Source organism: Lemur catta, chromosome 12 (assembly GCF_020740605.2).
Source record: "Lemur catta isolate mLemCat1 chromosome 12, mLemCat1.pri, whole genome shotgun sequence".
Taxonomy (NCBI): domain Eukaryota; kingdom Metazoa; phylum Chordata; class Mammalia; order Primates; family Lemuridae; genus Lemur; species Lemur catta.
In genome coordinates, this window is record NC_059139.1 from 37,320,525 (window position 1) to 37,333,835 (window position 13,311).

Consider the following 13,311-nt stretch of genomic DNA (forward strand, 5'->3'; position numbering starts at 1 on the left):
TAATTTCACCTGTTTGACATAATAGAAATCTCTAGAGACTTTAAATATTTTCTATATCAATCAGTATCCTCTTATATTCACTCATTTCCACATTCAGCTTAGTTGCCACAATTCATCACTTCTCTTACTCTTTTGCAAATGCTTGCAAATCCTTGTCCTATTTTTCTTACGTTGCACCTATTTGCCAATTTTGGATTAATCCAGCTGTTTGCTTTCTTGGTGCTTATATCTTGGCTGCTTAGCACTACTAGAAAATATTACAAAAATTGCATTTATTGCATGAAAAGTTAACAGCAACTTTTATCAACTGTACCTTCAATTGACCTACTGGTCTAGCCATGCTTTAACAGATTTTAGTTATCTGGATGCAGTCACTCTGCTTTTTCTTGTGTCTAGACTTTGGCCCTGCTGTTCTCTCTGCCTGGTACCATCTTCTTTTGGTCTCAACTTAGGTGTCAGTTCCTCACACACTTAGGTTATTTTTCTCCCCTATGATCTCATATTACTCCATATGTCCCCAGTCATAGTTGTACATTATATGTAACAAACAAGATTGTAGTTGCCTGTTTTCCTTGTGTGCCCTATTTGATTGCATACTCTGTGAAGGAAGTGACTTTATTTGTCTTATTGAGCCTACTGTCATCAGTGTATAGCTCAGTATATAGCAAACCAGAGACACTATTAGTTGGATGAATATAAAGTGAATACATTATTATATGATTAATATATGATTGAAGGGATAAATATATCTACCAGTATCCCTTGCATGTATCCTTTTGCTTTTAATTCAACTTTGGAATGTGGGTATAAATACAGGTGTTTTTGTTTTATTGTGATTTGCTTTATTCAACTTTGTTTTATTGAACCTCACAGATATTGTGCTTTTTACAAATTGAAGGTTTGTGGCAATCATGCATCCAAAAGGTCTATTGGTGCCATTTTTTTCCAACAGCACGTGCTCACCTTGTGTCTCTATGTCACATTTTGGTAATTCTTATAATGTTTTAAACTGTTTCATTTTTTTATTATATTTGTTATGGTGATGTGTGATTAATGATCTTTGATGTTACTATTGTCACTGTTTTGGGGCACCATGAACAGTACCTGTATAAGATGGCAAACTTAGTAAATGTTGTGTGTGTTCTGACTGCCACCAACCAGCAGTTCCCCCATTAATCTCCTTCTCCTCAGGTCTCCCTAGTCCCTTAAGACACAACAATGTTAAAATTAGGACAATTAATAACCCTACAATATCCTCTAAGTGTTCAAATGAAAAGAAGAGTTGCATGTCTCTCACTTTAAATCAAAAGCTAGAGATGATTAAACTTAGTGAGGAAGGCATGTCAAAAGCTGAGATAAGCTGAGAGCTAGGCCTCTTGCATTAGTTAGCCAAGTTGTGAATGCAAAGGAAAAGTTCTTGAAGGAAATTAAAAGTGCTACTCTAGTGAACACACAAATGATAAGAAAGTGAAACAGCCTTATTGCCGATATGGAGAAAGTTTTGGTGATCTGGATAGAAGATTCAAACCAGCCACAACATTCCCTTAAGCCAAAGCCTAATCCAGAGAAAGGCCCTAACTCTTTCAATTCTATTAGGTCATTAAATATGAAATGTCCGATTTAAAATCAAAAGTGTAGTTTATTATATCTCAAACAAAAAGTGGTACAATTAATCAAAGTACATGCCTAAACTATCAACACAGTTTTGCCATCTTAACAGTAGGGTGTTTATGCCAGCAGCGAAGAAGCCTGGAGAGCAAGCAGCAATGAAATCGCAAAAGGTGTTTTCCATAGCTTATTGAGAATTGATTATTTTTCCTTGCAAGAAGTGGTCCAAAGCCTGGAAGAAGTGGTAGTCAGTTGTTGCAAGGTCTGGTGAATACAGTGGATGGACATAGAGTTTCCAAGTCTAGCCTCTGCAGTTTGAGCAGCGTTATTTGAGAGACATGTGGTCAAGCATTGTCTTGTAAGAAGATTGGCCTGTCTCTATTGACCAGTCTTGGCTGCTTAATCACAGGCATCCTCATCATTTTGTCCAGTTGGTTGCAGTAGACATCCACTGTAATAGACTGACCAGTTTTCATGAAGCTGTAGTGGAATACCAGTGCTGGACCACCAAACAGACACCATTAGCTTTTTTTGATGAATATTTGGTTTTGGACTGTGTTTTGGTGCTTCATCTTCATCCAACCATTGTACCGAACACTTGTGATTGTCAAAAAACATCCATTTTTCATCACACATAACAACATGGTGTAGAAATGGTTTGCCATTATGTCGTGACAGCAACGAAAGTCAAGCTGTAAGAGGATTTCTCTTCTGACACTCATTTAACTTATGCAGTACCTATCTATCCAGTACCTTACCTTGCCAGTTTGTTTCAAATGGTCCAATATTGTTGGAATAATAATGTCAAACCTTGCTGCTAATTCACATATAGGTTGAGATGGATTTGCCTCCACTACAGCTTTCAGCTCATCATTGTTTACCTTGGTCTCAGGTTGCCCATGTGGTTCACTTTCAAGATTAAAATCACCAGAATAGAACTTCTCAAACCATCAACATACTGTGCATACATTAACTACATCCTTCCCAAACACTTTGTTGATATTTCTAGCTGTCTGTGCTGCATTGGTTCCACGATGGAACTCATATTCAAAAATAACTCAAATTTTTTTCTTATCCATGGTTTCACAAAAATTGCTCTAAAAAAATTTGAAAGATAATCACAAGCCAAACCATTTGTTTGAAAGACTGATGATGGACCATCACAATAAAAATAAAACAAGAGGTGTCAAAGTGAAATATCAGAGATACCAACTGTCAAACTTAGTACCTAACAAAATTGGACATTTCATGCTTAATAACCTAATACTGTAAGAGCTTTAGAGATTCTATGATGTGTGAGGAAGAAGTCAGTGCTTTTTAATTGTTTGTTTTAGGTTAGATTCAAGAATTGCTACTGGTGTCTGAAATAGGATATTTATTGAGATATATAGTAAAGTGCTCTATTACTCTCAAAGTCTAATTTTAATCTTGAAAATCATAAATTTTAAAGAAAAAATAAGGCTATTTAATAGATTTAACTAAATCAGAGAAATGCTTTAGAAATAAAAGGCTTGTGATGCCTTGTGGGTATCCTGAGAAGTTTAGATAAACACTATGCCTACAAATTTCATTTAAATAAATCAAAGACAAAAGAATCCAGTTTCTTTTACTTAGCATATATCTTTAAGATTATTGAAAGTACTGCTTCCCAATTTCATTTTAGTGATATTTTTAGAATCACATCTGGCTCAAGAATACTATATTTCTAAAAAAATCTTCACAATCACAATTATGTCTCCCATTTTAAGTTTTTGAAAGCTTTGCCTAGTAAGTTGTAGATCTTCCAAATAATGTTCAATAAGAACATATCAGATAAATCTTTTGAAACGTGAACACATATCCAATATGAAGGTACCAAGCTTCCTGGGTAGACCATGAAATACAACCCACTAGCTCCATAAACCCTTATATCCAAAATATTTCAAATAAGAAATGCCCATTGTTAATATTTTCTAAAGTTTAAAAGGCCAAATTTGAAAAATCAGATATGTCTGTTTTAACCAGCCTTCTGTTTTTCTTGCTTTTATTTTCTGTTTGGATTTTGATTCAGTAACAAAATGCTGAAAATAACCTTTTTTGTTGTTTAGTCTACAGTACCATTTGTACTCCAGAACACTAGATGATGAATGGTTGATCAAAGAATCCAATGTCTAACTGGCAGCTGGGACTACTATTCCTTCTGTGAATGGAACATGACTCAAAGAAAAGGTTTCTGGAAGATCTTTGTATAATGAATCCTTATATGACTAAAGTACTTCTTTCCCCTCTGTTGGATAGTTAATTTTATCCCCCACACGACCATTTCTTTCTTTAAATTCTTTTCATTTTCTTTCTTTCTTTTTTTACTAGGACACAGTGATACAAAGGTACACAGTGTACTTCTCCAGACAGGTAATAGGATGCTAGTGATGAGAAAGTGTTTGTAATATTCTCCACCCACCCATATCCCTGAATATACATCTCTCCAGAGGAGTGTCATCATATCACAGGGGGACAACTTGCTCCTTGGCTCTCATTTTATTATAGCAAGTGCAGCTGTGAAACACAACTAGAGAGATTTAGTGCTACCCCCTTTATGCTTCCTCTGTTCCCACCACTTCCTACCAGTGTGCTAAGGCCTCGTTAGAGTATCTGGGAGTACATGGGCCACCCGGGGAACATAAGCCAGGGATCGAGTTGTGGCTAAAAAGCTTCTAAATCCTCTTGAGGATTCTGAGCAGGGAAATATTTAGAAGTCAGCAAGGTTCTTAGAGAAGCAAAGCAGAAGGAAGGAGGACCTTCATTCTCATTCCAGACATCATTGAACAGTGCTTGAAAGCAGGACATGTCTGTGGACAGGTACGAAAAGTAAGATATAGACTTCTTAACACAAATGTGACAAGTCTGTAATAACTGTAAGTTTATCAGTCAGGAACAAATTTTTGGTTGATTCTAAAACCTGCTAGAACATCCATCTCTACCCCAAGAGTTATTAGTGGAGGATCTCTGATGCCAATACCAGTTAGAAGAAAAACATCAACATCAACAAACACAATGTGTTCCAATATTTTCCTCATATAAGCGTAGTAGTTGTTGTTTTATATTGAGTATTTACAACATGCCTCAAACAGTGCTAAGTATTTTATCTTTATAACAAACCCATGAAGTAGTTACCCATTATTCCTACTTTTGCCTTGTAAAATTAGAAACTTAGAGTGGTTAAGAAAATTTCCAAGGTGATATAGCTAGGAAGTGGTGAGGCAGGCCTCAAATTCAGACCACCTGCGCCCACTCTTGACCACTCACTCCCCTGCTGTCAGCCACCACGGACGTGCTTTCATTTCATTCTGAGCTTTTCCTTGTCTGCCCCCTTAGTGCCTAGAAGTCCTGTCTACCACCATCCAGCATTCGATGGATCAACTGTCCTTTTCGCCAGATAAAATTGCCCTGCGGGTTAAGTGTCATTATTATTACCTGCTTTCCCCTTATTACGCAGGTCCGCTTCTTGCTTTGTGTTTAATTCTCTACCGTGCATACTTCATCCATTTTCTTTTTGTTGTTTTCCCCATTTATCTGGCCATCCCCCTTTTTATTTTCTCCCACCTAATTCTGTTGCTTCATTATCTCTCTTATCTTCATTTTCCAATGACAGTTTTCCCTTGACAAACACAAACACACACATACACACACACTTTAGAGGTTCTTAGAGTTACCACCATATTAAAAGTAAACAGAAAGTACAAATTCAAAGTACTGTCTGGGAGAAAATATTCACTTTATAATACATATACCTACAAGAGACTCATGTCTAGAATATATAAAGAACCCCTAAAAAGCAATAAGTAAAAGAAAAACTGGATAAATATCTAAATGGGCATAACACAAAGATTTCCAAATGTTCATTAAACATATTAAAATATAAATAATATCACTACTCATCAGGGAAATGTAAATTAAAACCACAGTAAGATACCACTACACATTCACCAGAATGTCTGAAATGAAAATAACAAGTGTTGGCTAGGATGTACAACAATCATAATTTCCACACCTTGCTGGTAGGAGGGCAAAAGGGTACATTGCTTTGGAAAATTGGTGGGCAGTAATGAAAATAAACATCTGCCTACTTAAGACTCAGAAATGCTACTCCAAGGAATATGCGCAAGAGAAATGAGTACATATTTCCACAAAAAGACTGGTATAACAATGTGCACAGTAGCTTTACTTGTAATAGCTCTAAACTAGAAATAACCCAAATGTTTATTTATAAAAGAGTATAGATAAATTATGTTATATTCATATAATGGAATACTGCACTACAATAAAAAGATAAATAAATTATGTTATATTCATATAATGGAATACTGCACTAAATGCTGAGATATACACTAACATAGATAAATATCAAAAAACATTTTGAGTGGTACAAACCAGACACAAACATTTCATACTACATAATGCCATTTGCATGAAGTCCAAGAAGAAGCAAAACTAATCTTTAGTGAGAAGTCAGGAAATATAGTGGTGATTACATGGGTGTATAAAAATTCATCAAGGTGTATACTTAAGGTTTGCATATTTTACTGAATGCAAATTATACCGTAATAAAAAGGTTTTATAAGAAGAAATGGATAGAAAATTATTTAAGAGGGAAATATGGAAAGCTATGACATTCAAAATTACTTCTTTGCCAAGTTTATAATATTTCAAGCCACTAATAGCTATCCCTTTTACTTCAGAGAGGGCCAATGAACACCATGAAGCTTGAGTGATCCTCCCCTGTATGGGAAATAGCTGGTGAGTGAGTTCAAGGTTGTTGGCATCCCAGGTCTTAACAATTCTGTTTTGTGTTCCAGTTTCTAAAGGTTGCCAAATCTCAACACACACAACCTAACAACTTAGGCATATTCCCAGGGAATTGTTAAAGAGTGCCCACTTGAACACATTTACTTTGCTTGGGAAAAAACTTGAAGTAGAAACATGGGAAGTGTGAACAGCTAAAAGCTCCCTTCAACTCAGTCTCTTCACCCAGGTACTTCCTGAGGAAGCTAAACAGCTGTCATCCATAAAACTTATTTTTGCAGGCCAAGTTCTTTTTTGGAAACTAATTACTCTCAGGGCTATATCATGACTTTCTAAAGGGATGAAACAAGTCTCTAGACCCAGTGCCTGATCCTTGACAGAGCACATATCGGGTGTACTGATACACCAGAAGAAAGAGCAAAAAGCCATGATGTTATAAGAGAATGGAAATAAATCCAAAGGGCATGAAAAGTCTCCTTCAGCATCAAAGACTTGCAATTGCTAAGGTCTCAGAATAGGTTGACAGTGGCACCTGAGGGCGTACTAACCTTTAATTAAATAGGGAACTTGGCTGTAGACAACCCAGCTAAAATCGTCTAAATTTCTCATTAGCGCTTTCTGACAGCTGTGAAGGAACCTGGGTTTCTTGGTTAACTGAAATGGATACAGAATGTAACCACTAACTTTACCTTCTATTTATCTTCCAAAAGCTTAGACATTCCAGAAAATTATAGTCCTGAATTTTCTATTCTTCAATATTCAATTCACCAATTTTTATTTTTGCTTTCTAAGGTAGTAAAAATCCCAGTAATATATCCTTAGTCATTGTTTCTTGTTGATTGGCCATTCTCATTCCTTGTTTCTCTTAGCTGCATTTTTCGTAGAAAAAAGTCACCTTTGTTTCATCTCTCAAAAAAATGAATTATTTTCCTTCATAATATTGAATAAATTTATAAATAGTAAGTACATTATTGCTTATACAATCTTCTCTTGTTATACTCAGGGGATTGGTTCCATGACCCCCCCAGGCATACAAAAATCTGCACATACTCAAAGCCTACAGTGCACTAAGCAGAACCTGCATGTAGGAAAAGTCAGGCCCTCCCCACGTTCAACTTCTACATCCCTCAAATGCTATATTTTTGATCCATGTTTGGCTAAAAACAATCCTTATATGTGTGCTGTTTGAGGGTCAGCTGTACTTAATTCTTAGATTTCTGTTTCAGAAAGAAATAAATTTTAAACCAACAGCTATGATACAGACAATTCTGAACCTCGAAGACTCCTTGACACTTGAGGACTATTTGTTTTTAGCAACACATTCAAATTCAATTAAATAAGCTTAGCTTTTACCTGAGATTTTTAATTAGATGCATTGTACAACTACACTGAGATATATTAAATATACTGCATCATTTTCTTTTAAGGCCATGTGATATAACACCAACTTGGAATGAGAAATCTTGTTTAGCTCCCAAACTTTTTCAGATACCAAAGTTAATCGAATATACTAGGGTCCAAAATTAGCATATTTTAATTTTAATTATAATCTCTTCTTCCTCAAATGTGAAGAAAGGAAGATTATGATTCTAAAATGAACTTAGTATATACAAAAGAATTAATCAGGCCTGTGTCTATTAAATTTAGAAAGGTCTATTTGAAAGGTTGGCCCTTAGATAACATCTGGGAACTTGGATTTCAGGAGGTGTCCTACCATCCCTTAAATGGTAAGAGTGGCTCAAGGTGCATAAATTTGTGTCTGCAAACAATGTGGTGTATGCTGAAAACCTACTTTCCTTCTAGAAGTCTGGAATTTGAGTACAACCTCAGCAGAGGGCACTTAAGTGACCAGCCCTCAATAAAAGCTCTGGGCACTGAGTCTTTAATAGGCTTCCCTAGTAGAAAGTGTCCCTAGTGAACACGTTTCACACGTGTTGTCACAACTCATTACTGGAGGAATTAAATGCATCCTGTCTTACTCCACTTGCAGAGGGGATTCTTGGAAACTTGTGTCTGGTTTCCTCCAGATTTTGCCCCATGTGTCTTTCCCTTTGCTGATTTCGCTTTGAATCCTTTTGCTATAATAAATCAAAGCCATGAATATTACTATTTGCTGAGTTCTGGGAGCTCTCCTAGCAAATTGTTAAACCCAGGAATGGTCTTGAGAACCCTAGATACACCTGTTATCTGTGAATTCTGCCCTCTACACAGATGAACAGCAGCAATGTTGATCCCAAAGAGAGGGGAAATAGTTTTAGGGGATCAGCATTTTTCCAAGAAATGTACAGGTCAAGTTGTCCTACTAAATTCCCACCTGCGTTAGTGAGTCTCATCAACATATACACATTCTTCTTTGGTAGGCAAACACATGCCTTAACAACAACAACAACAAATACATATTTTGTCTTCCCTTTGCTTCAAGGTAAGAATTTGTCATCTTCTTATTTACCTAGTAGTAATTTTATCATACTTTTGAATAACACCAGTCCCTTGGACTGGTTGGTAACAATTCAAACGGCTAAATTCAGTATCTTAGAGTTGAGTTACTAACCAAGTTTCCTCTGAGCACAACTTTCCTAACAACTTTTAGCAAAATCCAAAAGGTACCTTCCCTAGAGACACCATTCACTTGACAGAGAATGAGGAAGAATCACATTTGTAGCATAATGTTTTGTTCTTATAGTCGTAGCAAATGCTCGAGTCTGTCTGTGTATGAGCCACTGACTTAACCCTCTTTCCTTTCTATCCAAGCCTCTTAACAATGCAGCTGGCCAAAGGAACAAATAATGGATGTGCCCACTATCCTGAATTTCTTTCACAATTTTTCATCTGGTGACATTGCTATTAAAGAGCAAAAACTTCATTGGTAAACAGCAGGAAAAAGAATAAAAACACAAAAACTATACTCTGGAAAGTAGGAACTACTAATGTTACATGATGGGGACACAGTTTGTGGTTGATTTTTTTATAAGTACTAATGGAACATAAAATCACCTTATATTGTGAGCTTAAACAGTATTCTGGTAAGCAACACCTCAGAGTGTCAAAGGCCAAATTACTAGACTTGTGAATATAATTACATATTTATTTTGATTCTAATTACAATACAAGCTGTTCTTGATTCTAAATTAATTGTGCATCAATGAACATTGCCTTTTGTTTCCAGGTACGTATCCCAACATGGTAATTTGTCCATTAGTTCTCATTTGCTAAGAATTTTTTTATTAAATTGCATCTGGCCGATATTAATTTGCCAAGTACAACTGCCCTTATTAGCATTCATCAACACATTTTCAACTCTTCCTGTCCAAATGGTTTGACTAAAATGTCTTCTCCTGCAGAGATAGATGGTACCTGAGAAAAGCCATTGTTCTTTTTTTGACTCTAGAAACCCCATTATCTTCCCACTCAAATCAAGCAACGAGCCACAAAAACTCAAAAGGCCACAGATAGCAATCACCATCTAAAACATAAAATGGGGAAATGACACCCAAAGACACTCACCCACTGGAGTCTGCAGAAGTGATGGCAATCAGAGGCAGAATCTTCAGGGGGAGGCTGGTCGGTCTTTGAATGTTCTCTGATTCACTTTTCAAGTCAGCTTGTTCCAACTGTCTGAAGGCGAGAGGGGGAAGCTGAATGTTTCGGCATGAAAGTCTCCGTACAAGATAGGGTTCCATTCCTCGGAAAGGGTCTTCCTCTTCATTACTGGAATGTAGTGTTTCCTCAGAGGCCTAAGGCAAAAGTTCAAGAAAGTACATGTAATCAACAACAGTCCCAGTATTTATCATTTTATAATGGCTTTATAATTTTCTGCTAAAGAAATTAAGTAAAATTTATACATAGAAAATGCTAACTAGGAAGCAACAACATTAACAGAAAAATACCTGGTGAAAAGATGAAAACTCATAACCAAAATCTAAATTTATTTTTAAAATAGTAAATTCATTCACAAGACATGGCTTGGTTATAACAGTTAACTAATATCTTCAGTAATCTTAGAATTTATAAGCTTTGCACATGAATTCTATAAAATCAAGGATAAATCAGGTTTTTTTTTTACCTTCTATGAAATGAATTACAAAAAATTCATTTTAATGTATATCATGGCATATGCATGTGTCAGGCTATATATACAGTTATGTATTGCATAAGGACAACACATAACACATAATGCATTTCTCAGGGATCCATCTTGAGAAATGTGTCATTAGGCTATTTCGTCATGCAGACATCATAGAGTGTACTTATTATGCAAACCTAGATGGTATAGCCTGCTACACAACTATTCTACATGCTATATAGACCATTGCTCCTAGACTACAAACCTATACAGCAAGTTACTGTTCTGAATACTGTAGGCAATCATAACACAATAGTATATATTTGTATATATAAACTGTACAGTAAAAATACAGTATTGTAATCTATGAGACCACTGTAGTATATATGGTCCACAGTTGACTGGAATGTCATTATGCAGTGCATGACTATATATATGTATATGGTTTTTCCCCTTATATACATGCTTATGAAAAGAGAGGAATAAAATGAATCCTATTTTTCTTGACACTTAATACCATATTTGTAATATATGTTTTCATATGTCACATGTTACTCAGATATTCTCTTGGAAATTTTTATAAGACTCTGTGCAGTAGATTAAAAAATACATGAAAACAGTACCAAGTAAAATTATATTTAGATCACAGCTGGATTTTGCAAATTTGATACATGTCATCCACATGCAAAGACAAACCAATTATAGAATAAAGTAGAAAATTTAATAGTTTGATTCTAGTTGAGAAAAATATACTATTACATGAGCAATAATTATTGTCAAGTGGCTGGGTAGTCTACTGTAGTAACATTTATTATATCCATATACTCAGAATTATAGTACCACTAAATGTTATAACATTTTTCAATAGAGTGCTGGGTTTTTGAATCCTTGCATTGTCACTTCACTCTTCACTAACTGTGTTCTTAGTGTTACTTAACCTCTCTAAGGCTTCTGTCTTTTCATTATAAAAATGGGACTAATATTAACATATTAAATGAGACCATGCATGTGATGTGCACAACTCATTACCTACGATGGGATAAGCAATCATAAATGATAATTTCCTTCCCTTCTGAGTTTTATAGGTAAAGAAACTAGCCCAGTGAGGCAAAGCACATTTCCCAAAATTAGCTTGTTGGTTATAAGTTAAAATTGCATGGACTTGGGAGCACCTAGACCTAGTTTAGAATCTTTATTGCACTCCTTTTTGTACTACTAGCTTTGGGCAAGTAACTTTGGCTCACTGAGGTTGTTTCTGCTTCTGAAAATTGATGTAATAATATTTACCTTTCAGGATTATTATCTGGACCTGATGTGAAGTATCTGGAGCACCAATATCTGCCACAAAGTTTGCACTCAACAAAATGGCAGCTATTATTACAATCTAGGCTAGTTCTCCTTTTCTTTCCATAGCACTATGCTGCCTTTGATGCTCATTCTCCATATTGGTTTCCAAATTGAAAATTTGTTTCTTCCTGATTTGTATCTTGAGAAATGTGAAAGGATGTACAATGGTGGACTCTATTCAATCTTGGGTTGTATTGTCTAATTTTATGGACAAACAGGAAAATAGAAGGGCACCCCAAAAGTAAATAAGAGGTCAAAGCTTAAAACAAAGTTTATATTTATTTTAAATTTAGATCTGAAGATCTAGATTCCAAAAATATGTGCTTTGTTTGTTTTTTTTTTTTTTTTTTTTTTTTTTTTTTTGAGACAGAGTCGCACTTTGTTGCCTAGGATAGAGTGCCGTGGTGTCAGCCTAGCTCACAGCAACCTCAAACTCCTGGGCTCAAGCAATCCTTCTGCCTCAGCCTCCCAGGTAGCTGGGACTACAGGCATGTACCACCATGCCCGGCTCATCTTTTCTATATATTTTTTTAGTTGTCCAGCTGATTTCTTTCTATTTTTAGTAGAGATGGGGTCTCGCTCTTGCTCAGGCTGGTCTCGAACTCCTGAGCTCAAATGATTCACCCGCCTCAGCCTCCCAGAGTGCTACGATTACAGGAGTGAGCCACCTCGCCTGGCCTAAAAATCTGTGCTTTGAGAAATCTATTTGCTTTCTAAAACAGCATCAGTAATAAAAATGGTTAATATTTATTGAATCCAAAAAGAAAATATTTATTGAATCCTTATGATGTGGTGCTGTGTTTTACATATAACACCTCATTTATTTTTTACTAAAATCCTATGAGTTACCTTCTTTTACTTTTCTCATTTCATCCATTAAAAAAAAAAGAGAGAGAGATCTATAAAATAGCATGCTTTAGCCATACAGCCTCATGGCTGGTAGGGTGACAAACCATCTTGGTTTGCCTGAGACTTTTTGATTTTTAGCACCAGAAGTCCTGTGTCTGGGGAAACCTCACAGTCTCAAGCAAACCAGGATGGTTGATCACCCTACAAGTCAGAATCCAAACCCAAATCTCTTTTAAGTTAAAGCTGGAGCTAATAACCACTGGGTTGTATTGCCTTAACAAGTATAGTTTGTGGCAGGGTGCATAGTACTAGAAAAGAATAGAACACACACTAATTGACCATAATTCAATACACCTCATGCTTTCATTTTTTAAAAAAATTTAACAAAACTGAGATCAGATCAGCCCTATATAAACATTAGAAATTAATAATAATCTTTGATTAAATCGGGTCATAGAAATGCTAGGCCCTACTCTGCCACTAATTACTTATGTTGTCTTATAAAGTCACTTAACCTTGTTGGGCTTTAGTCTCCTTAGGCATTAAAATCAAGAGGTCTTACAAAACAAACCTTAAGACCACTTTCAGTTCTGAAATACTCTGATTTTGTAACAACCTATGGCAAAGCAATGTTTCTGTGAGACAGCAAATATATTTAAAAA

General features: G+C 35.7%; 1 protein-coding gene across 6 annotated transcripts in view; it reads right to left on the reverse strand.

Moving 5' to 3' along the window:
- PDE4D (phosphodiesterase 4D) overlaps window positions 1-13,311 on the reverse strand; it is a 1,287,470-nt gene that overhangs the window by 869,043 nt on the left and 405,116 nt on the right. For all 6 annotated transcript variants that reach the window (XM_045565991.1, XM_045565990.1, XM_045565992.1 and 3 more), the window contains one exon: window positions 9,895-10,124. In XM_045565991.1, coding sequence (XP_045421947.1) covers window positions 9,895-10,124 — 230 coding nt within the window. The remainder of the gene's footprint in view (window positions 1-9,894; window positions 10,125-13,311) is intronic.